The following is a 26,155-nucleotide window of genomic DNA, read 5'->3' on the forward strand; positions in this document are numbered from 1 at the left end:
CCTACCATAGACAGCTCTCGGGGCCTGCTGTTTCCCTCCCTGTGTCCCACTGGAACCTACCCCATCTATACCAGCTTCTGCAGCAGTTGTCCTGTCTAGCTTTACATACAGTATGTGAGGTCAGAGGAGATGTAAACACTCAAGGTACCAACGTGGGAACCTCTTCACTGTGTTTGCACAGACTATGAAGGCTTCCCCTCTCGGTAAAATAGCCAGCTGCTTGAAAAGCAAATTGTCCTTTCTACTCTGGGCAACTGGCTAAAAGTGGAACAGAGAAGGAATTTCTTAGGAGAAAGGAAACTGTGCGATGGAGAATAAAAATCACAGAACAGACACAGAAGCTTGAAAATAATTAACAGAATAAAGTGATATTTAATTTCTGTATGACATTATAGAAAAAGACAAGCTAACTGAAAAACTTCTGGATATACATTAAAATATATTCCATATTTATTCAGAATATCATAATCAGTGCAAACAGAGAACTCTCTTCTCACCTGTAAAAGTTAAGTATAATACTGTAGGCTAGATACATGATATTTCAGTCAAGTCTTCAGTATTAGCTTGTAAAAAAAAAAATCTACAATTATAGATATCCAATTTATCATACAAAATATATATACAAAAGCATAATTGTAGTGTAGAAAGATAAAGTTAACAAAATACAACTTATGTAATTTACTTTACACAAAAATGTATTCTAGTTAATTTTTTCCAAGAGCTTCACCAATTAGTCGAATAGCAATACTCTTGCCTTCATCTGTTTGAATGACAAGCAAAGCTTCAAATTTGCCTGCGGACTTCGGTTTGAACTGCACGGGCATGTTGATGTAATGCTGGGCTCTGGAAAGAGAGAGGCACATGACAGCGGCATGTTGTGACAGTACCCGCAACCCTGTCCCAGGCAGCACAGCAGCACAGCGCCTGGCTCGGGTGTTGACGAAAGAGCTCGGTCAAGCCACATTAAGCTTAAATGTATTTATAGTTTCTTTGATGCTATTATTTAATGAAAGAGCTCGGTCAAGCCACATTAAGCTTAAATGTATTTATAGTTTCTTTGATGCTATTATTTAATGAGAAAATGACACAAAGGAGAGAAAAATCTAAAATTGGATTAAAACAGTATTACATACATATATATTCCTGGCTATCCAGTAACTATCAATATATAAAAACGAAAATAAGATTTCTAAACTATCATATATACAGCTTTATATTCTGCCTGCAAACGCTATCTACCTAAGAAAGGGCTCGGGAACACCCTAATTGCCCGTTTTACTCAGTCCAGATAGCACATTGTACTGGAAACATTAAAACAACGTGTCCCAACCCTATCAGTAATGGGCTGTGCAGGTTTTGCTCTAAAATTCATATGAAATTTTTTTTTTTTTTTTGAGACGGAGTTTCACTCCTGACGCCCAGGCTGGGGTGCAATGGCACCCCACTTCAGCCTCCCGGGTTCAAGCAATTCTCCTGCCTCAGCCTCCTAAGTAGCTGGGATTACAGGCGCCCGCCACCGCGCCCAGCTAACGTTTGTGTTTTTAGTAGAGGCGGGGTTTCACCATGTCGGCCAGGCTGATCTCAAACTCCTGGCCCAAAGTGATCCGCCCGCCTTCGTCTCCCAAAATGCTAGGATTACAGGCGTGAGCCACCACGCCTGGCTCAAAACTTTCATCAAAAATATTCTAGAAACTTTACTTTCAGATTACAGTATAAAGAGGCAGGTAATGAGTGCCCTATGGTTAAAAATAGTATTCTGGGGGGTTTATTTTGTCCCTAAAACTATGTCCTAAGAGCTTCAAAATACACCTCAAAATATGCAATTTAACAAGTTATTCACAGTGTATTACACACAGCCCATGTGATGTCATCAACCTCAAGGCTCAGCTGTTTTTAAGTGGACGTTCCGAGCTCAGGGGAAGGTACTTCACCCCTTAGACTTGTCTCTGAGCTGTGTGTTTTAAAGCCTGGCGACCAGAAGTGATGGACGTTTCGGTTTCCAGCATCTGTCCTGAAAAACCCAGCAGTGTCGGCTCTTGGGTGCACAAGAGTACACCAGCCACGAAGTTTAGAAAACAGCTTCAGTATTTCAAAGCCTTTTCCTGGATATAACTGATAATACAGGTAACGTATGTTCTTAAATATATCTACATAGCGCAAAGGTGTGTATGTATATCTCTCTATATTTTTATTTAAAGGCTGGGTGATTTTTCCCCAACGCATTACACTTGTTTTACCATGTCAAAGATAACGTACCATTTAAAAAAAATCTAACCTGGTCCATGGCATTAGCTACAATTTTCTGTTTCATGATGGTGGTCAATACTTGGATATATATAGTATCATTTGCCTATTTAAGAGGCATTATAACTTATGAATTACTAAAAATAATAAAATATCCCAAAACAAATCTCTGGAAGAACTCATTATTAACAAATTTCATCACAGAATATAGAACTGTTCTATATCAAACTGAAAATTTAAGTCTATTGTGATTAAAATATATCATCTGCTTTAGATTTACAGATACACTGAACAAACTGGAATGCAATTTAGAAAGAACCATAACATTTAATACAGCTATAGAACACTCCCAGCAAGATGGATATACTTTAAAAAGTACTTTGTAGTACTATTATTAAAAACTAATTTAATCTACACACACACACACACGGGAAAAGGTAGCAGGAAAGTCCTCTGAATCCAGTGGGGAGGTCTAGTTCAGATCCTCTCTCTAGCTATGATGGATTTATCTGCAAAGGCACGCAGAGCAGAAACACATCGAGGGAGCAGAGAGGCCATCAGGCTGTGCACACTCAACCCCCAACTCCCTGCAGGCCCTATCTACATGGAAAGGGCTTAGTGGAACCTACAAATTCTAGCAACTATACTTCTTCCTTTTCTTTCAAAACATTTTTTTTTTCAGATGGATTCTCACTCTGTCGCCCAAGCTGGAGTGCAGTGGCACAATCTCAGCTCACTGCAACCTGTTTCCCTGGTTCAAGCCAATCTCCTGACTCAACCTCCTGAGTAGCTGGGACTACATACAGGCATACGTCACCAGGCCCAGTTACTTTTTTTTTTTTTTTTGAGACGGAGTCTCGCTCTGTCGCCAGGCTGGAGTGCAATGGCACGATCTCGGCTCACTGCAACCTCTGCCTCCCGGGTTCAAGCAATTCTTCTGCCTCAGCTTCCTGAGTAGCTGGGACTACAGGCGCCCGCCACCACGCCCAGCTAATTTTTGTATTTTTAATAGAGACAGGGTTTCACCATGTTAGCCAGGATGGTCTTGATCTCTTGACCTCATGATCTGCCCTCCTTGACCTCCCAAAGTGCCGGGATTACAGGCGTGAGCCACCGCATCTGGCCTACTTTTTGTATTTTCAGTAGAGGCAGGGTTTCACATGTTGGCCAAGCTGATCTTGAACTCCTGACCTCAGATGAGCCGCCCGTCTTGGCCTCCCAAAATGTTGGGATCACAGGCGTAAGCCACCATGCCCGGCCCGAAATATTTTTTTAAAGGAACACTTTCTACAGAAAAAAAAAAGCCAGTACATTAGCACATACAAGGTAACACCATTATCAAAGAAACTGAAAAAGGTAATAAAATTGGTTCCCACATATGGGTGAGAAGTCACTGCAGCTCAATGGTAACTCTGTTCCTTGGCTTGTCACTTTTCTAGGAATTGTCCTTCTCTCTCAAATGACAGGCAAGGTCTGCCAGGATTGTGCACCCTGCACTGTGCAAAGACATGAGGGCACAGTTGAGGTGAAACCTATTAGCTACCACACCTCAGCTGGGATTAGATGTGCATGAAACAACAGGTTAAGAGAAAGATGCTTTTTGGGACTAAGTAGAAACATAAACAAATCTTTTAAAAAAGATATAAGAAAGAGATCATCACTTAGAACCCTAAAAAAGAACCCTTACAAAAAAACCTGTTGCAATGTTTCCTTTTCCCTATTACCTCACTTATAATCTATCATACATTCGTGTTTACCGACCTCCGCACTGGGCAAAACCCCTGCACCTTCTTGGGGGAACTCTTTTGCCTCCTTCAGCTAGAATCAGTTGACAGCCTATAAGGAACAGCCGCTTTCCTGGGCTAGTGCCGGAGCTTACAGAGAGCAGCCCCACGGCTCCCAGGGGCCTTGGAAAAAGTGCTTCTTTGTAAGTAATTATCTCCTGTACCCTGCAGATGACTATATTCCTATTATTACTTTGGAAATGTATAGTCAATGGTGTCATAGAGCACAGGGTGATCTAACAAATGAAAACTGTGATTAACTAAAGGCTGGGAATTGCTTCTCAGGGCTTTAAGAACACAGATTTTGTTCCACTGCCAAGGCAAGCTAACTGTTGCTCTCATCTGGCAATTATATTTTGTAAGCCTTTGTCTAAAGTCACAGTGTCTCGTGTTTGGGACAAATATAACAGCACACAATGCCGTAAGTGCCTATGACTTCAGATCTGTGGTAAGAACTGTCACTGGGGTTACTGTGGCATCTGCCTCTACTGTCCCGCTGCTTCTCCAAGGTCAACACAGGTCATTCTCTGTTATAAAGGAGCCGGTGTTTCCACCTTTCTTTGCCTAAAATTTTACTTTAAACGTTTCCTGTAACCCAGAGTTAAGTTCATTTGGTTAAACAGATCACAGAATTAGTACTTCATACACATGATTTTTTTTTTTTTTGGAGATGGAGTCTCGCTCTGTCGCCCAGGCTGGAGTGCCGTAGCCGGATCTCAGCTCACTGCAAGCTCCACCTCCCGGGTTCACGCCATTCTCCTGCCTCAGCCTCCCGAGTAGCTGGGACTACAGGCGCCCGCCACCTCGCCCAGCTAATTTTTTTTATTTTTTAGTAGAGACGGGGTTTCACCGTGTTAGCCAGGATGGTCTCGATCTCCTGACCTCGTGATCCGCCCCTCTCGACCTCCCAAAGTGCTGGGATTACAGGCTTGAGCCACCGCATCCGGCCCATACACATGATTTTCTTACTCATACTTTACCAAATTTACAATGAGCTGCTGCTATTAAAGCTATTGCTGAAATCGATACTATTATGCATTTACCCTATAATCCCATAGTGATAGTATCGATGAAGATTTTCTGGAAACTCACCATCATCAGAATAACTTAAGTGTCTGCCACTAATAAAGTATAAAATTATTTCATTCAAATTTATCTTCAAAGCATCAAAGTTTAAAAAGATTTAAATATGTTCAGAGTACAAACTATGCACATTGCGATACTATTTTAAATGCTAACTTAATTGAACTGTCCAAATTTTGCTTAATTTAAAAATAGTTTCTCATGTTTCTAAGTTCCTTCTGATGCCATTAACATGACACAGGCTGCACAGGAATGCAGTGCTGTAATTTATGACTCTTAATTTCAAGCACTGGAACGGCAAGTCTACAAGTTCACGTCCACAAAAATGTCTACTTTTACATGACCAGCAAGGAACATATTTCGTATCTCAAAAGTGGTTTATAGAAAACAAGTTGAAGCTAAGCAAAAGGTCATCTCATTTATAAATTTGAGCTTCTCATTAAAAATGTTCTAGGCATCTTTCAAAAATCCCCTTGTCTGATTCCCACTCGGCTGGTCTTGTCCCTACACTCCATGTCAGAAACAGACTCCGCCATCTGCAGCACCATTGTGATGAAATAGGCTTAGGTTCTTTCTCTGCAAAGAGTCAAATCTGAATTGGCCCACAAATTTTGGCAGAAAAGCAATTCTGTAAAAAAAATCTGTGAAGGCAAACTAAGCAAAGAATATAACATCAAAAAAGAATTTGAAATGACGACGTATTCAATAATGGAAGTTGGAAAATGAATGTTTAACTGCAGGAAAGTTTTGCCTGCCTCATACCTACCCATAAAATGGAGAAGAGTGACATAAAGCTGCGATTTAACAAGCTATTTTAAATAATGATGCTTTATCAAAACTACAGATGAGGATGGGGTATATGTAAATATTCTTTTTTTAAAGTAATTTTTAAGTTGGTACTTTCAATTATAATTTTTTTTTTTTTTTTTTTTTTTTGAGACGCCCAGTCTGGCTCTATCGCCCAGCTGGGTGCGTGGCCGGTCTCACTCATGCAAGCTCCGCTCCCAGGTTTACGCCATTCTCCTGCCAGCTCCCGAGTAGCTGGCTAAGGTGCCGCCACCTCGCCAGCTAGTTTTTTCGTATTTTTAGTAGGGACGGGGTTTCACCGTGTTGCAGGAGGGTCTGATCTCTGCCTCGTTGAAATCCGCCATCTCGGGCCTCCAAAGTTGCTGGGATTACAGGCTTGGCCCGCACCCCGGCTATTCAAGATAATTTTTTAAATGAACTTTGTTAGGCTTTGGAAAAATTTTTATTTATTTAATTTATTTATTATTTATTTTTGAGACAGAGTTTCACTCTTGTTGCCCAGGCTGAAGTACAGTGGCATGATCTCAGCTCACTACAACAACCGCCTCCGAGGTTCAAGAGATTCTCCCACCTCAGCCTCCCAAGTAGCTGGGATTACAGGCGCCTCCCACCATGTGTGGCTAATTTTTGTAGTTTTAGTGGAGATGAGGTTTCATTATGTTGGCCAGGCTGGTCCAAACTCCTGACCTCACGTGATCCGCCTGCCTCGGCCTCCCAAAGTGCTGGGATTACAGGTGTGAGCAACTGCACCTGGCCTAAAAAAATATTTTTTAAGGTAAGAAGAGCTCCTTGAAATAAAAATCTAAAGTCCTTCCAGTTTGTGACAGATGGATGCCAGTTTTTACAGAAGTATTCCATTGATCCACTGCATGTTTAAAAACATACCCTGCAAAACATTTTGCTGGTGAAGATGTGGGATATGAACCAATCTGAGGAAGGAGAATGAATAATGCAGGTACGATACAATTTGAGTTTAGATAATAATAGTGTTCAGGATAAATTATTCAGTATCTATTTGTATTCAGTTACTAAAAATAGTTACAACAATTAGAAATTTAAATGATCTTTTTCTGAATAATTGCCTCTGCAGTCGTGTTACCATGTATGTATGTTAGTAGTTCCAATCTATTATTACACACACTAGAGCATCACTCACTAGTCTCAAATCAATTGGGGCAGCATACAATAACTGGAGAGATCCACAGACTACTATGAGAGGAGAACTTGGAGAACAGAAGTCGGAAAACTTGGATTTGGCTGATTTTTAAACTTGGGCCTTTCTCTTCTATGTAGTTGTCATAGGGATTAAATGAAGACACACTGATAATAAAATGAGGTTCTATCAAAATCTGTAGAGTGAGTGTTGATGCATCCTGCCAGCCAAGGTCACCTACAGGGGAGACTTGATGATGATGATGATGATGATGATGATGAAGATACTGACACTGACACCTGCTATGTCTGGGCATTATTACCACATCTCTTATATTCCTCACAATTCTATGCTGTCAGTAGCTAGCACTGGCATCCCCATTTTACAAATAAGGAAACTGAGGCCAAAGAGTTTATCAAGTTTATGATAATTTTTAGATGTATTCATTGTTGAATTTTCAGAACTAAAATCTATAGTTTGTGCCTTTAGGTCAGTCTCCTGGGAGTGAAAGGAAGGGTTTAGCCCTCAAGCATATTAAAATATTTTATAGTCCACAGAAGGAAGAGGTGGTATGAGAGATAAAAGAATAAAAAGAAAGAGTAAGGTAGAAGTAACAGTCTTCAATCAAGCCATCTTTCCAGTATCCAGGGCTGTGAGTGAACTTCAGTGGCACAGCACCACTGGTCTTAGTAAGTGAATAAACGGCAGGCCTAGAATGTTTGCAGAGTGGTCCACATTTTCACAGAATAGAACATGTTTCTGGAATAGTGCCTGATGCTAAAATGAGAGACTTTACAATAATTAAAGGACTTAAGGATTCAAAGATGAAATTAAAATTATTCTTCAGCATTAAGTCCAACAGAACCCTACTATTAAGTCCTAAATAACAATGACAACCCAGTTCGAGAGTTCAACCTAAACGTGAATCATATAGAAAAGAAAATTAGCAAGGATGATAAGAAAATGAGGCCCTGATTAAGAATAGTAAGCGGTGTCTGAAGAATGACAATTGAAAAACACCACAATAAAAGTTTTCCCAATTAACCTGGAAAGGTTTTTGTCCCAATTAATGAAAATCTAAGTCCTTGACTCTTAGCATACCAGTGAAAATAACATTTGAAACAGGAATTACTCTAAAAGTCAATCTTAAGATGATTACAGCTCTAAGATTTATGTGGCTGCAAATCCTGGGTGGGAGGAGTCACACCAGCCCAAATGCTGCGCCCTGCGGCACCGCTAAGCGCACCACGGACAGTCAGGAGCTGTCCCCCTGCAGGCTCCTTTTCTCTGCTTCTACTTGCAAAGACTCATTTGATTAATGCTGTTTGGTGCTGGTGAGGAATCTGGAGGACCTGCAGCAGAGGAGACCTCACAAGCCCCAACTCCCAAGAAACGAAAGTCCTGCATTGCTGATGAGAACACTGCGATCTGCGACAAACTTACCTCAGAGAGTACTTGGAATGTCTGACATAGAATGGCTCTCTGGGACTCAAAAACTTCAGCTGGAAGTTAACAGAAAACACTTTATAAAGTTATGAAAATTAGATCTTCTAGCATATATAAGCATACCACGCATTTATTTATTACAGATACATTTCATAAATTTAGGTGTTGCCACAAAATTAGGTAGGACAACAAATGCTAAGGCAATGAAAGCATATTTAAGAAAATTTTAACATGAATTTAATCTAGTTTTAACTAAAGTAAAGGCTGTCCAGAAATATGTGTGTACAGAAGAAAAGAAAAGTTAAAATTAAAATATAAAACAAATTTTGGTTTTCAAGTAAAGGGTTATAAACTTCCAGTGGGTTTATTTTCAAATACAATATTAAGGAATTCTGGGGGGGATGGGAGCAGGGTCTTGCTCTGTCACCCTGGCTGAAGTGCAGTGGCACAATCATGGCTCACTGCAGCCTCACCCTTCCAGGCTAACGTGATCCTCTCATCTCAGCCCCCACCCAAGTAGCTGGGACTACAGGTATGTGCCACCATGCCCTGTTAATTTTTTTTTTTGGTAGAGATGGAGTCTTACTATATTGCCCAGGTTTGTCTCAAACTCCTGGGCTCAAACAATCCCCCTGCCTTGGCCTCCCAAAGTCCTGAATTACAGGTGTGAGTCACTGCACCTGGCCTTATAACTGCATTTTTAAAAATTACCTCATTACTACAACTTAAATATAGTCTATAGAATCATCAGGAAAATGCTTGTTAGAATCATCAGGAAAATGTTTGTTACCGAGTTGAATGCATTTATTTTTCCAAAACCCATAGTAATATTTCCAACTTACTGAGTGTGTAATAAAAGAATTATTTCGCAGATTGACTTTGAGTGTCCGTGATTCCCCCACACTAGTCGGCAGGAACCTGTACACATCCTCTGGGGCATAAACTCCACGAGCAGTCACATCAAGCTGCCTGCTTTGGAAATAGATGTAAAAGTTAAGAATTTGAAATCCACAGTAACTTAAACTATTTTTATATATTAAAATTATGTAGTATTGCATTAATTTGTGTTTTTCCTGGCGATTTATTTTCAAATATAAGTTTTGTAATGACAACTTATCTAATTTATGTGAAGAAGATGACAGCAGGAATCCTCTCACAAAGTGTGCAGGACAGGCCTCAGTCTCCTCACAGCCTGGGTCTCTACCTGCCAGAAGCCCAGTTTGTGTGAAGGTGGCCCTTTAACTCAGTTCACTTCACCTGGCCCCTCACGCTGCAGTACCGACTGTACTTCACTATCACAGGGACACAGGCTGCTCCAAGCGCCTGATGCAGGTATGGCCTCCAGGCAATGTTTGCTGGCGGTGCCACTGGCTCTTGCCTGGGCTTCCTGAACCCTGCACATCTGCCTCCCCTTTCTCCGGCCACTCCCGGGTCACCGCAGGCTCCCCTCCACCCCCAACTCTCTGCGCATCGGACCTTCCCCTCACACCTAGCTTGGCAACCCCCACCAGCCCTATCTATTCAGTCACTACACAATGGTCCCTCAGGATAGCTCAAACACCTTCAGTCTCCACAAATACAAAAATGAACTTGTGATTTTTGTCCTCAAACCTGATCCTCCACTTGTGTTTGCTGAATGGTATCCGGGAGCCGACCTTCTCACAGCCATCACCCTTCATCCAGTCCATCGCAGAGGCCCTCCTATCTCCAGTCTGCCTGTTCTCTTCCTATTCCTTGACACTATTTTACTCCTGGACTCCTTTAAAATAGCCCCTCCTTACCTCCATCCCATCAGTCATACCACAGCCAGGGGATTGTCCTATACACGCACACCTGATCATGTCACTCCTCCTATACACGCACACCTGATCATGTCACTCCTCCTATACACGCACACCTGATCATGTCACTCCCGGCTTCCCAGCTCTCCAGAAGAGCAACCACCTCCCAGGCCCAGCTCTGGCCTTGCCCCCCCCAACTCCCCTCTCACACTGAACTTCTCCCACCCTCCTCACCTAGGCAATTTCCACTCATCCTCCTCAACTTAAATGTCCCCTTTCAGGCAAGTTCTTCCCAGGTTTCACAGACCAAGCTGCCTCCATAACTTCTCCCCATTTCTTGTTTGTTTCCCCCCAGCCGGTGTGAGCTGTGGGCTGGCGAGGCTGTGTCTCCAGAAGGGAGACGTGGAGGCGCCGGGCTTGGAGAGCAAGAGAGAAGTGAGGCATAAGAGCCCAGAGGGAGTGTGCCAAGAACACGCATTCTTTAAAGGGCTCTAATTTCTTCCAAATGCATTATTGGCTCCCAAAAAGTAAATGAATAAATTTATATTAAATTCAGCAGATATTTAACATATATTGTCTTTCCAGGCATTTTCCTCAAGAACCTAATTAGACCTAATTACTAATTAAGGATTGTAAGAAATATTTTCATTAGGTATAATACTAAATAATATTCTCATTAAAGCTATATATGCGGCTGGTGTTAAGTTTTACATTTTAAAGCTTTTAAGAATCTACTTTTTTTTTTTTTTTGAGACGGAGTCTTGCTCTGTTGCCCAGGCTGGAGTGCAGTGGCTGGATCTCAGCACACTGCAAGCTCCGCCTCCTGGGTTCCCGCCATTCTCCTGTCTCAGCCTCCCGAGTAGCTGGGACTACAGGTGCCCGCCACCTCGCCCGGCTAGTTTTTTGTCTTTTTTATTAGAGACGGGGTTTCACCGTGTTAGCCAGGATGGTCTCGATCTCCTGACCTCGTGATCCGCCCGTCTCGGCCTCCCAAAGTGCTGGGATTACAGGCTTGAGCCACCGCGCCCGGCCAAGAATCTACTTTCATATGCTGTTTATGGGAACATAAAATGGTACAACTATTTAGGGAAAACTATTTGGCAGTTTATTTTAAAGTTCAACACATGGTTATCATGTGACCCGGCAATTTTGGGTAAAATTAGGTATTTTTACTCAAAAGAAATGAAAATGTATGTCATCTTCAGAAATGCACACAGAATAATGTTCACAGCACCTTAATTCATAATAGTTCCAAATTATAAGACATCCAAAAGTCAACAGGAAAATGAATAAATTGTGATATGTTCATTTAATGGAATACCAAACAAAAAGCAATGAACTATAGGTACATTCAATAACATGAATGAATTCTTAAAATTAGAATGTGGAGAAAAAGAAGCCAGACACAAAGAATAGATACATTCATATGTATATATGTGAAGTTCAAACAAAACGAATCTATGATGACAGAAATCAGAACAGGACAAATCTTGACTGCAAAGGGACAGGCAGGAAATTTCTGGGCGACAGGAATATTCTGTATCGTGGTTGGAGTGCTGGTAACGCATGTGAACTCAGGTAAAGTCATCAAGCATTTTACTGACTCTATTCCTCAATAAAGTACTGGTAAAGAACTCGTAAGAATGACAAAACAACATACTCAGGTATGCGAGCAGAAGCCTCTGACACAGCTTGTCTTCGGGCCTTAACTAAATGATCTATTTTAATGAGGGAATCCGTGGAAAGGTGTGCGTTTTCAGGCTCATTTTCTGCTTCGATGCTCTGTACAGAAAAATCACAGGATAAGGGAGAAGAAATAAAACTAAGAAAATATATGGACATTTACTTATTTGAATTCTACCATTTCCTTTAAAAATTTTTAAAAGGAGATTTAAGATTTTTAAATCCCCTAAATTGCAAGCTCTGTACTCTGTACTGCCTGGTTCCTCTCTCTCATGTGCCCACGTGCATGCATGATGCACACGTACATAGAGTTTCTTACATAACTAAGTCAAACATGGGTTTCATGGGCTGTACGAACAACACAGCCAAACTCAGACCTCAAACATGCCAATTAATACAGACAAACAAGAAAATTAGGATTACGGGACTATATTCTGCATTTTCAGGTCAATTTTTCTTGTTAATTTCCTTTCTGTTTTTAAAATACACATAATGATTTACTTAAATTCAGTGTACTACTCACCTGTCCAGAGAGCTGGAATCTCAAAGTGTGTTTCATGTGAGGCTCCTTAAGAGGGTGACATTCAACATCCCAAAACTGGGCATAATCCCCTCTACCTCTGGGCAAAAATGTGATGGAGACCTACAAAATACACACAGAAGAGAAACTGAGACACTGATCATTCAACACAGTGGCAGCTAGATTACCAGCTCAAAGACTTGGTATGAAAAAAATTAAAGGAACAAATGCTTTTGCACTGGCTAGTTTTCCCACTAATTGAAAGAATTTGGACAACTTCATTTCTAACGGGTTACTATACCAGATCCAAAACACATTTTTGCCTAAGGCTTTATATGACATATTCCTTAAAATGTACAATAAATGCTTTACTGTGGGGGGGACATGTTATCAGAAAGCACTAAAGCTGTCAAGTACAACACCTACACGAGGAAGGTCCAACCACAGACGCGCAATTGTCTTCCCTCGCATGCTTACGGAACCCTCTGCTGGCCAAGCAGTACCAGGACAAAGGCCGGACAACAGGGAGGGGGGCGGCGGCTACAGGAGGCAGAACAAGACAAGCACCAGACACTCCACAGTGGCAGCTCGCATTATGATTAGCTTCCAAATGTCAGTCACAGCCAGTGACCCTGGGCACATAGCTCAGTGATAAACACACCCTGCATGTGTACAACCTGTAAAAAGCTCAATCATGGGACAATTGTAATGTTTAAAACAGCATTTGATAACAGTTACCAATATTAAGAGCCTTAGCTTTATCAAATAATTTAGTGTTGATAATACTGATCACTTAACAATCAATCAGTTAACAATGAATCAGGTTAACAATGAATCAGTATTTCTGAGTCTGGACTTAAACATTAAAACATGTAAATGGCCTAATTTCTGCCCACGCAGAACCTTAAACGTAATAACCCAGTCAGCCTGAGCTCAAGGCTTTTGAGAGCCTGGAGGCAAAAGCAGGACTGGTCAGGGAGAGGAGAGCATCTGACTAGAGAATTACACCACTATGGACTTGGACTCTGAGAAGATGAAGGAAGGAAAGAGTAAAACCAAAGGAAAGGGTAAAAACCACCACTGGGCACTACGGGACTACGAAATCCTAACTATACCCCTTCAAATACCAAAAACACAAGAGAACAGAGGAGGGGAAAACCAGTATCACTGCATGTTACACCCCAGGCACATACTGGGAACTCTAACACTCAGTATCTCAGCTAATCCCCTGGCAAGCACACTCCACTTTCTCTCCGGAGATCTGCATATCCTAGACATTTCACGTAAACAGAATCACACATCTGGAGGCTTCTGTGACTGGCTTCTCTCACTTAGCACGATGTTTTCAAGGTTCATCCATCTGGATAGAGCATGTACCAGTAACTCCATTCCTTTTCACTGCCAAATAATGTTTCATTTTACAGATATACCAGATTTTGTTTATCGATCCATCAGACATTTGGGTGGTTCCTACTTTTTTGTCTACTACAAATAACACTGTTGTGAACACGTTTTTGTTTGAAAATCTGCTTCAATTTTTCTAGTGTATATCCAGAGGTGGAACTGCTGGGTCACACAGTAATTCTATGTTTGGCTTATTGAGAAACTGCCCAATTATTTTCCACAGCGGCTGTACCATTTCACACTCCCTCCAGCAATGCATGAGGGTTCCAATTTCCCCACATCCTCACCAACACTTGTTATTTTCTGTTTTTCTAAATTTCACAGCCATCTTAGAAGGTGTTAAGTGATACCTGATTTCTCGTTTTGATTGCATTTTGCTAATGACTAGGAATTCTAAGCATCTTCTTACATGTGTATTGATCACTTGTATGTTTTCTTTGGGGCATGTCTATTCAAATCCTCTGCTCATTTAAGAAATTGGGCTCTTTGTCTTTTTACTGGGTTGTAAGAGTTCTTCACATACTCTGGATACAAGTCCTTTGGCAAAATAGCATTTGCAAATTTTTGTCCCTATTCTGTGTCTTTCACAGTCTTGACGGTTTTGTTTGAAGCACAAATGGTTTTGATTTTGATAATTAATCTATTTTCTCTTTTGTGGCTTGTGCTTTACGGGTGTCAAATCTAAGAAACCAATGCTTAGCCTAAGGTCAAGAAGATTTATTCCTATGTTGTCTCTTAGAGGTTTTATAGCTTTAGGTCTAATGTTTATGGTCTATGGTCGATTTTCAGTGAATCTCTGTATATGGTACTAGGTAAGTGCGATGGTTACTATTAAGTGTCAACTCAGGCCAGGAGCGGCGGCTCACGCCTGTAATCCCAACACTTTGGGAGGCCAAGGCAGGCGGATCACACGGTCAGGAGATTGAAACCATCCTGGCTAACACGGTGAAACCCCGTCTCCACTAAAAATACAAAAAATTAGCCGAGCGTGGTGGTGGGCGCCTGTAGTCCCAGCTACTTGGAGGCTGAGGCAGGAGAATCACTTGAACCCAGGAGGCGGAGTTTGCAGTGAGCCAAGATTGAACCACTGCACTCCAGCCTGGGCAACAGAGCGAGACTCCATCTCAAAACAACAACAACAACAAAACCCCACAAATACTAGGTGTCAACTCAACTGGATTGAAGGAGGCCAAGATGGCTGCTAAAGCATTGTTTCTGGGTGTGTCTGTGAGGGTGTTGCCAGAGGAGACTGACACTTGAGTCTGCAAATTGAGAGAGGAACGCCCACCCTAATGTGGGTGAGCACATCCACTCAGCTGCCAGGAGGCTAGGAGGAGGCAGGTGGAAGAAAGCGAGATGACCTTGCTTGCTGAGTCTCTTGGCTTTCACTTTTATCCCGCGCTGGATGCTTCCTTCTGTCCCTCCTGTCCTTGGAAATCAGACTCCAAGTTCTTCAGCCTTGGTACTTGGTGTTTGGCCCGGGGCCCTCTGACAGTCTGGCCACAGACTGAAGGCTGCACCGCTGGCTTCCCTCTTTTGAGGCTTTTAGACTCAGACTGAGCTGCTACTGGGCTTCTCTCTTCCCCAGCTTGCAGATGGCCTATCGTGTGACTTTGCCTTGTGATCGTGTGAGTCAATTCTCCCTAATAACCACCTTTTTTTTTTTTTTTTTTTTGAGACGCAGTCTAGCTCTGTCGTCCAGGCTGGAGTGCAGTGGCGTGATCTCGGCTCACTGCAAGCTCTGCCTCCCGGGTTCCCGCCATTCTCCTGCCTCAGCCTCCCGAGTAGCGGGGACTACAGGCGCCCGCCACCACGCCCAGCTAATTTTTTATATTTTTAGTAGAGACGGGGTTTCACCCTGTTAGCCAAGATGGTCTCGATCTCCTGACCTCATGATCCACCCACCTCAGCCTCCCAAAGTGCTGGGATTACAGGCGTGAGCCACCATGCCCAGCCAATAACCTCCCTTTCATATATACATATATCCTATTAGTTCTGTCCCTCTGGAGAACCCTAACACAGTAAGAGTCTACCCTCTTTTTTTTTTTGAGACGGAGTCTGGCTCTGTCGCCCAGGCTGGAGTGCAGTGGCGCCATCTCGGCTCACTGCAAGCTCCGCCTCCTGGGTTCACTCCATTCTCCTGCCTCAGCCTCCCAAGTAGCTGGGACTACAGGTGCCCGCCACCACGCCTGGCTAATTATTTGTATTTTTTAGTAGAGACAGGGTTTCACTGGGTTATCCAGGATGGTCTCAATCTCCTGACCTCGTGATCCACCCGCCTCGGCCTCCCAAAGTGCAGGAATTACAGGCATGAGCCACCGCGTCCGGCCAGTCTACCCAGATTCTTTTGCATGTGGCTATCCAGTTCTCCCAGGCACTATTTGTTGAAAAATATTCTTTCCCCATTGAACTGTCTTGGTGCCCTTATTTAAAAAAAAAAAAAAAAAAAAAATCAATTGACTATAAATATTAGGGTTTATTTTGGGACTCTCAATCCTATTCCATAGTTCTATGGTACTGTCAAAACCACACAGTTTTGTGTAATGTGGCTTTGTAGTAGGTTTTGAAAACACGAAGTGTAAAATCCTCCAACTTTGTTCTATTTCAAGATTGTCTGATTATTCTAGGTCTCTTGTATATCTATAGAGATTTCAGAATCAGCCTTTCAATTTTAAAACAAAACTCAGATGAATTTATCTTTAACTTTTTTCTGTTTTATTTAACTAAATTTAGACTTTAATTACAACTGTGCACTAAATCTTAGAACGAACAAAGAACAAAGTGGGCTTAGATTTTGGTACAGTTTTTTGCAGGGCAGGGGACAAAGTTCTACAACAGTGTAAGGTGTACAAATTCTCAGGACAACTCATGAAGACCACTTTGGAAAACATATTTGAGGGTTCATGAAAGAGGCATTTAAAAATCTTTGATATTCAAGTCATTCTTTTCGTAACACATTTATTTACCTTTAATTCTTTAAAATTTTTTGAACTTTTGATTAATCTCATTCTGCTAGATTCTCATGTGACAAATGCTTTTATGTAAAACTGTCTTTTCCTGCTGTGGTCAATTTTGCCAAAGGTTTGTCTACTATTATTATTTTTTCCAAAAAAAGCAGCTTTGGAGATGTTCATCTTCTCTCATTTCTTTGTTTTTAATTTCACTATATTTTGCTTTAGAACTTTTTCTTTCTTTCTTTGGATTTATTAGTTTCACCATTCTTCAATTGACTGCTTAGCTCATTAATTTCAATTTTTTACTTTTTAAAATAGATGCATGACACCTATATCTTTACCACTCTGGGCCTATTGTTGTTCCTTTTTTCTTTTCCAACTTTTATTTTAGATTCAGGGGGTACATGTGCAAGTCTGTTACCTGGGTATACTGCACAACGCTCAGGTACCCAACAGTTAATTTTTCAGCCCTTTTCTCCCTTCCAGTAGTCCCCACTTTCTATTGCTGTCATCTTTATGTCCATGAGTACCCAGTATTTAGCTCCAACTTATAAGTGAGAAAATGTGGCATTTGGTTTTCTATTCTTGTGTTAGTTCATTTAGGATAACTGCCTTCAGCTGTATCCATGTTGCTACAAAGGACATGATTTGATTCTATGGCTGCACAGTATTCCATGATATACATGTACCAATCCACCATTTCTTTATCCAGTCCACCGGTGATCAACAGTGGATTGATCCATATCTCTGATACTGTGAATGGTGCAGTGATGAATGTGCAAGTGCATGTATCTTTTTAGTAGAACAATTTGCTTTCTTTTTGGCATACATCCAGTAGTGGGATTGCTGGGTTAAATGGTAGTTCTCAGTTATTTGAGAAATCTCCAAACTGGTCTCCACGGTGGCTGAACTAATTTACATTCACACTGAATGTATAAGCATTCCCTTTTCTCTGCAGACTTGCTAGCATCTATTGTTTTTTGACTTTTTATTTTTTTGAAGGCAGGGTCTCACCCTGTCACATAGGCTGGAGTGCAGTGGTACCATCTTGGTTTACTACAACCTCTGCCTCCTGGGTTCAAGCAATCCTCCCACCTCAGCCTCCCAAGTAGGTAGGACTACAGGTGCATGGCACCATGCCCAGCTAATTTCTGTATTTTTTGCAGAGACAGAGTTTCGCCATGTTGCCCAGGCTGCTGACTTTTTAATAACAGCCATACTGACGGCTGTGAGATGGTATCTCATTGTAGTTTTGCATTTCTTGATGATAAGTGATTGGAGCATTGTTTCATGTTTGTTGGCTGCTTGTATGTCTTCTTCTGAGAAGTGTCTGTTCATGTCTTCTGCTCATTTTTAATGGGGTGAATTGTTTGGGGCTTGTTCAATTGTTTTAAGTTCCGTATAGATTCCGGGTATCAGATGTTTGTCAGACGTACAGTTTGTGAATGTTTTCTCCTCTTCTGTAGGTTGTCTGTTACTCTGTGGATAGTTTCTTTTGCTGTGCAGACGCTCTTTAATTAGGTCCCATTTGTCAATTTTTGGTTTTTCTTAATTACAGTTGCTTTTGAGAATTTAGTCAAAAATTCTTTCCCAAGAACAAAGTCCAGAGTGGTGTTTCCTAAGTTTTCTTCTAGGATTCTTACAGTTTGAGGTCTTATGTTCAAATATTTAATCCACCTTGAGTCAATCTTTGTATGTGGTGAAAGGCAGGGGTCCAATTTCATTCCTTTCCATATGGTTAGCCAGCTATTCCAGCACTATTTATTGAATAGGGAGTCCTTTCCCCATTGCTTATTTTTGCTGATTTGTTGAAGATCAGATGGTTGTAGGTGTGTGGCTTTATTTCTGGGTTCTCTATTCTGTTCCACTGGTTTATATGTCTGTTTTTGTTTTGCTACCACGCTGTTATGGTTACTGTAGCCTTATAGTATAGTTTTTTTTATTTTTTTATATTTTTTTATTTTTTTGAGACGGAGTCTCGCTCTGTCGCCCAGGCTGGAGTGCCGTGGCCGGATCTCAGCTCACTGCAAGCTCCGCCTCCCGGGTTCACGCCATTCTCCTGCCTCAGCCTCCCGAGTAGCTGGGACTACAGGCGCCCGCCACCTTGCCCGGCTAGCTTTTGTATTTTTTAGTAGAGACGGGGTTTCACCATGTTAGCCAGGATGGTCTCGATCTCCTGACCTCGTGATCCGCCCGTCTAGGCCTCCCAAAGTAGTCCTAAGCAAGAAGACTTAAAACTATAGTCAGGTAGCACGATGCTTTAAGTCAGGTAGCACGATGCCTCCAGATTTGTTCTTCTTGCTTAGGACTGCTTTTGTTATTCAGGTTGTTTTTTTGGCTTTGTATGAATTTTAGCATAGTAGTTTCCAGTTTTGTAAAAAATAACGTTGGTAGTTTGATAGGAACAGCATTAACTATAGATTGCTTTGGGCCCAGCTTGGGTTTGGATTGGGACTGTGTTGAACATGTAGATCAATTTAGGGAGTACTGCTGTCTTAACAAGGTTAAGTCTTCTGATCGATTGACACGGGATGTCTTTCTTGTTGGGTTTCTTTTTGCAATACCTCCTCATACGTTGAACTCTACTTGAACAGTGTGTTTATCCCATTCTTCTGCTTTGCTTCTGTTGTGGTTTGGGAAACGAACTAAACTACACGTGTAGAACTGTGTGTCTTTCCAAAAAAAGTGAGAAACCCTCTGAAAGCCTGTTATACAGACCCAGTCAAGTGTGTAGTTTGCAACAACTGCTACAGCTGCTTCAAGATTCTTTTATGGTCATTTCTGAGTTCACAGCTACATTCTATAACTTACTTTAAGTCTGAATGTCTAATAAATGAGGCAGTAAGCTTCAGCAATTAGAATGAAAAAGTATATTGCTGAGGCCAGGTGGGGGATTAGTGTTATTAGGAGACATTTGAAGGCTATAGGAATAAATTAACATTTAAGAGGGTCATAGTAGCTGGAAGGATGTGTCACCCATGAAGATACACTGCTGACTATGCCACAAACACTGAACTGTTTTTGAGTAATGGCAGGTTTTTCTGGCTACGGCTGATAGACAAAACTCTCATCTCCATCAGTGTAGTATGACTGTAAGCACTGGCAGTCTGTGGTCTTTACTGCTAAGTGCGCCACTTTGTTTAGCTGACTGCTTCTTGACACTAAGACTGTCTGCTACAGCGCATTGTGAGTGAGGCAGGCTCTTCTCTCGGGTGCACACTCGCTCTGTGAGTAGCAATGCTCTGGGTGAAACAAGCTAAATGGGTGGAATCAAATGAGGCACTCCTGGACAATTTACATGATGTTCTTACTAACTGCCTATGGAAAAAAATATCGAAACCTACTTTTTGGATCCCATGGCTTTCCAGTAGACCAGAAATAGGAGAACATCTGAATGCTGCATAGGTGGCTCTAAAAACATCTCCACTTTCATCAACTCCCTGCAAAGCAATCATTTAAACAAATTAAAAACCATAAAGCCAATGGATCAATCCCACAGAGACACTATTACCTCCATGGCTGCTGAGAACACACCACCACACTTCGCAGCTGAAAAGGAGAACGCAAGGTATTCCCAAAATGGGAGTGCTACCTGACTGAGCTCTGCAGAAGGCCATCATGCTGACTCACATCACCAAAGGAGAGGTCACACGAGGTGACTTTTATCACTTCCCTGGCTATAGTGATCTTTATGGTGAGGCTCACAATGTCAAATAACTATCTTTTGCTCAAAGACTCTGAAGACCCTGTTGAAAGTGCATTTTAATAACTTATGCAACACCAGTTTTTAATTTGCATTTACTTATTTTTTTAAGACAGGGTAATACCTGCTCTGCTGCCTAGGCTGGTGTGCAGTGGCACAATCATGGCTCACTGCAGCCTCAACAGCCTGGGCTCAAGCGATCCTCCCACCTCAGCCTCCCAAGTAGTTTTTAATTTTTTCACAGTAGGTCCAGAAACTGTTTTTTGTACATATTTTGTTAGTATTATGGCTCAAAACTGTTACTATCACACAAAATATATGGCAGAGAGACCACAGCCCTGTTCTAAACACCACCAATGACAAACCCACTGAATTCAGGCAGTACCCTGGTACCACAGACAGTAGTCTACCACTCACTGGCAAAGAGCGCTCAGCTCCCTTTCCTGCACCGCTGGCTGGGAACATAGGACAGCACTCAGAACATGAGGGGAAAGCCATGCATGTGTACATACAATGCTCAGAAATACAGTTTTTACATATTTCTCAAAATAAAGTTATTTCAGATAAAATTAGGGCTAGGAGACAGCATTAAATGGAGCAAACATGTATTTCCACACATATTCTCTAATTTGACTCTCAAAACCACCTTGTGAAAAAGACTGGATATATATCATCCTCATCTAAAGAGAAAACCAACTAAATGAATTGGTGGAACAAATAACCAGCAAGGCCAGGTGCAGCAGCTCACACCTGTAATCCCAACACTTTGGGAGGCTGAGGTGGGAAGATCGCTTGAGGTCAGGAGTTCGAGACCAGACTGGGCAGTGAAGTCAGGCTCCATCTCTACAAAAAAACAAAAAGTTAGCTGGACATGGTGGTATACACCTGTGGTCCCAGCCACATGGGAAGCTGAGGCCGGAGGATCACTTGAGCCTGGGAGGTTGAGGCTACAGTGAGCAGTGTTCACACCACTGCACTCCAGCCTGGGCGACAGAGCAAGACTTTTGTCTCAGAAAACAAACAAGCAAATAACCAGCAATATCAACCTATGCTCATAGTCAGGTTTTAGAATGTCCTGGAAAAAGTTTAAACATTAAAACGATTATATCTGAGGCAGTCATGACTGACCTTGACATAAGGTGGAGCTAAAGATGACAGATGCCATTTCACGTCTGTGGTGCCATGATTCTCGAGTTCCAGACAGCTCTCTAAAAGGAACACATATATCATAACTCAAACTCAGAGAGACTGGAGAACAAGCAGATGACTGTGACAGGCCTTACTACCTCATACTGGGGTTAAAAAAACCCAATCATTAGATCCCTAAAGCAGTTCAACAAGAACCACAGTATTTTCTTAAAAAATCAGGTATGTCAGATATTCTGTTTTAGGTTTTATTACAAGTATAATGCAAAGATACCGAGGGGCTTATGCAGAGGAGCAATAAGATGATTTACATTTTTAAAGCATTACAGACTGCTCTGTAGAAAAGATACTGCAAGGCACTGAAGTGGACGAGGAAGCCCAAGTCAGTCATGGCTGCAGCAGTTTGGCTGTGAGATGACGCACAGGGTGACTGCCTCCAGCAGTGGCAAAGGGGAGAAAAAGACGTGGGCATGTGTGGCCTCTACTCTGAAGACAGGCTTCACAGGACTTGCTGATGGACTGAGTGGGAAGAGGGAGGAAGAAGAGAACTCAGAAATAACATCTGATGAACAGATAGTGGTGCCACTTACTGACATGGTTGAGCCTGGAGGAGGTGTAGGGCTTCTCTTGGGCATATCACACCTGATGTGCCCGTGAGACGCCCACATGTGGGAGCCAAGCAGGCGCCGGGGTGTGATGCCTGGGCCCAAGCACATGGGAAGTCATGAGAGTCACAGGCCACGGGCCATCATCACACAGGAGAACACAGACAGAAAGAAAGGCACAGGCAGGCCGGGCCAGGACCCTGCCAGTCTTCAGAAATCGGGGAGAGGAGTCAACAAGGGATCTGAGCAGGAGCAGATGAGGCAGGAAAACTTGAGCCCCAGGGCACAGCAGCTGCACAGAGGAGTCCTCCAAAGTAGAGGAGCAGTCGACAGTGCTGGGAGGTCAAGTCAACCAAGACACAAAACAGACCCTGGATTTGGCACATGGAGCTCTTAAGTGACCTCCACAGGACGGGGTTCCGGGCATGAGGTGACGGCAGCCAAAGCCTACGGAAGTGAGGGCAGGGGGCTGCTGAGACGGGGGTAGCCACAAGGAAAGGGTGTGGGGGCCAAGGAAGATGCTTCTTAACCCGGTAATGGTGGAGTACACTGGGTGCTGGTGGAGAGACATCAACAAGGAGGGAGAAGCTGATGGCTCTGGAGAGAGAGGGGACCACAGGAAGCCCCCCGAAAGGTGAGAAGGGACAGGCCCGGTTCCAGGCAGAGGGTTCATCTGTGATGGAAACAGAAGCCTTTCACTGAGTCTCAGGGCCTCTCTATTTTTCACGTGTGAGGCAAAGTCAAGGGTTAGGAAGAGTGACAGCAGGAGCAGGGGAGCAGGCAGAAGCTCCCAGAGGAAAGAAGAGCCCCCAGTTGCGGGGGGTGGCGGGAGCTGCAGGACACACACAGAGGAGCAGAGGCAGCAAAGCCTCATGTGGAGGGCACCAGGAACCCCCAGCAGGGCGGAGCAGCTCCCTCCAGCGTGGTTTCACTGCAAGGGTGGAGGCAGGAGGAGCTAGGCTCCTGGGACGAGCCAGGGTTGGGATCTTGCCAGGCAGGAACAGAGAGGGAGAGGAGCACCCCATAGTCACAGAAGCCTGGGAAACAGCAACTATAAGGACAGACTCAGGAGTCCAGGGAGTGTCAAGAGGAGAGGGGCATGGGCGGGATGGGAGAGAACACAAAACAGGCAGGGCCCCCGGGCAGGGGGGTCTCAGGGAGGACACAGAACTGCTGTGAGCCCTGGGTGAGTGAGCTGAAGAGATGGGTGACAGTCAGCAAGTGCCAGGCTCAGAGTGGGGAGCTCCAGAGCTGAACAACAAGGTCTAGGAGGAAGACCATGGAAGCAGGAGGCTGAGGCTGGGGGTAGACAACATCACTGGAGAGGCAAGGAGTTAGAGGGCCAGGCAAGAGATGCACCCATATCATTTCTAACAGGTCCCCCGACAACACTGCTCATTTAGCCTGAGCCAGCAGCGAGAGAGACAGACAGGGACAAAAAGAAATGATCTCAGGACTCTCAAGGAATGTTAGCAATACAGAGTGCATAACGGACAACACACAGCATGCTAACTGCTGTACATATATCACTACCACTGAACACGAACGCTCCTCACGTCCCAATAAACCCATCCTAAGTTGAAATGAACGTAAGTGGAAAACGCATTTAATCCCCCTAACCTACCCAACTTCATAGCTTAGCCGAGCCTGCCTTAAACGTGCTGAGAACACTTACCTGAGCCCACAAATGGGCAAATCCTCTAACACAAAGTTCATTTTATAACAAGGGGTAGAATATCTCATGTCATTTACTGAAGACAGTGCACTGCAGAATATAGTATCCGCTGTTCACCCTTGTGATCGTGGCTGACTAGAAGCTGTGGCTCAGGGTTGCCGCCGCCCAGAATCACAAGAGGGTGCAGCACCGTGTGTCGCTACCCAGGGCAACGTCAAAAATCAAAGTGCGATTTTCACTGAATGCACATGGCTTTCACACCACTACTAGGTCAAAAAATGGTAAATCGAGCCACTGTAAGTCAGGGTTTGCCCATACAGGAATTACTAAATTTATCCTCGAAGACTTCTCTGGAAGGAGTTAATTCCAAAGGCCATTTTACAAATGGGGAAACTGAGCAAGTCTATTGGACCTGTCTGGAGCCTCAATGTCACGTGAGTAAGTGATGAAGCCAGGCTCCACCCACTGTCCTGTCTTCTTCATCTGCTAACTTATTAACAATTGTGGTCAAGGATCTTGTGAGAGTTGCACAGGAAAGATTCTGACCATCAAATAAAATCTAAGATTCCTGGAATACACACAGTTAGTAAATGCCAAGATTTCACATTTCAAGATTGTTCAGATCCCAAATCCAGCCCATCATTGAAATGATTGCTAGTGACTACTTTCCTCCTGAAGTAGGAGGAAATTTGTATTTATCACCAACTTATTATGGCTAAGAATTAAGCATTAGACTCAATATATCAGCAGACATTTGAATTACATAATTTTGTGATACAATACCTGAAGTTTCACCAGGTTCTGTTGTAGGAAAAGTAATACTCTTGTTTCTTATTTCAACTTTTGTGGAAGGCGGTTTTGTCATTGGTTTCACCAAATGACTGACTGAAGGCTCAGATACTGGGGAAAGAATTCCAAATGGTTTGGAGGTCAAACGAGTTAAAAGGTCCACTTGAGTTAAATCTTCTCGAATTTGAACTTTCACAATTTTCTGAAATGAGCCAAAGAAAGGGATAAGCTACAAAAAAACCTACCTATCATTTTAAACGAAACAATTCTATTTTTAAATCATGGTAGAGAAAAGAAATGCCAAACAAACGAAACATCAATAAATTTAGGAATTAAAGTTTATTTAGATCTCAAGGTAAATCTGTGACTCTATCTCCTCTCTCCCATTACCTTTGTTTTTAAAGCAAATTTCGAAAATTAGTAATCACTTCTAGGCTCCACTCTCCACACCCATTCCCCAAGATAACTGTTCTGATCACTATGGAAAAATTCTATACCAATGCTCTAACTAGTTGGCCTCAGAATGCAAATAATCATGCCTCGGTATCCATGGCAGATCAGTTCCAGGATCCCCTGAGGACGCTAAAATCCTCAATGCTCAAGTCCTGTATATAAAGTGACACAGTATTTGCACATAACCTACATACATCCTCCCATACACTTTAGTTCACCTCTAGGGTACTTATAATACCTAATACAGTGCAAATGCTATGCAAACATTTGTTATATTGTATTTATTTGTATTATTTTTCCCCCAAATAATTTCAATCTGTGGTTGAATAATTTCAATCCTTGGATGTGGAACCCACAAATATGAAGCGCCAAGTATACTTCCATTTGATTTCTGAAATTAAGTGCTAATAATGATTATGAAACTGAAGCTACAAACTAACAGAACTGTCACTCAAAGAAAAACCAAACCACTTTTAAAAGTACCTTCTGTCCAGCATCACAGTGTATATAGATCAAACCACTCCATGGGAACATTGACTGTTTTGTGGATAAGGAGGAATTAGGACTCACAAGAATTTGTAGTTTACTCCTTAAAAAAAAAAAAAGTAAGAAAAATTTTAAAAGCCTGCATTTCTACAGCAGTAATCATAGGAGTTATAAATACTGTCTACCAGCCAATGGCCATTTCCTCACTGCTCAGGAAGAGCAGAGAACAGAGCTCACTCCCATGTGGTTCCCATGAGGCTCCCACGCACACAGCCCACCTCCACCCGACTCAACGGCTAACAAGGAACTTGCCAGCATGAACCCATGACGCAAGGCAAAACTCATGTGAAAACAAACCATGACTTAGGAATATCATTTTAAAAGCAACTCACGGTAAAAATTTCTAGAGCAAAAGACCAAGACTACAAAAGCTCTGAGC

General features: G+C 42.5%; 1 protein-coding gene across 1 annotated transcript in view; it reads right to left on the reverse strand.

The window, feature by feature from the left end:
• Positions 1–419: 419 nt before the first annotated feature.
• The window catches only part of CEP192 (centrosomal protein 192), a 140,514-nt gene continuing 114,778 nt past the window's right edge, over positions 420–26,155 (reverse strand). The window contains 9 exon segments of the mRNA XM_017877480.1: positions 420–843; positions 8,515–8,573; positions 9,360–9,486; positions 11,959–12,080; positions 12,505–12,624; positions 20,204–20,299; positions 21,691–21,770; positions 24,772–24,979; positions 25,714–25,819. Coding sequence (XP_017732969.1) covers positions 705–843; positions 8,515–8,573; positions 9,360–9,486; positions 11,959–12,080; positions 12,505–12,624; positions 20,204–20,299; positions 21,691–21,770; positions 24,772–24,979; positions 25,714–25,819 — 1,057 coding nt within the window. The 3' untranslated portion in view covers positions 420–704.

Source organism: Rhinopithecus bieti, unplaced genomic scaffold (genome assembly GCF_001698545.2).
Source record: "Rhinopithecus bieti isolate Rb0 unplaced genomic scaffold, ASM169854v2 scaffold_11273, whole genome shotgun sequence".
Classification (NCBI taxonomy): Eukaryota; Metazoa; Chordata; class Mammalia; order Primates; family Cercopithecidae; genus Rhinopithecus; species Rhinopithecus bieti.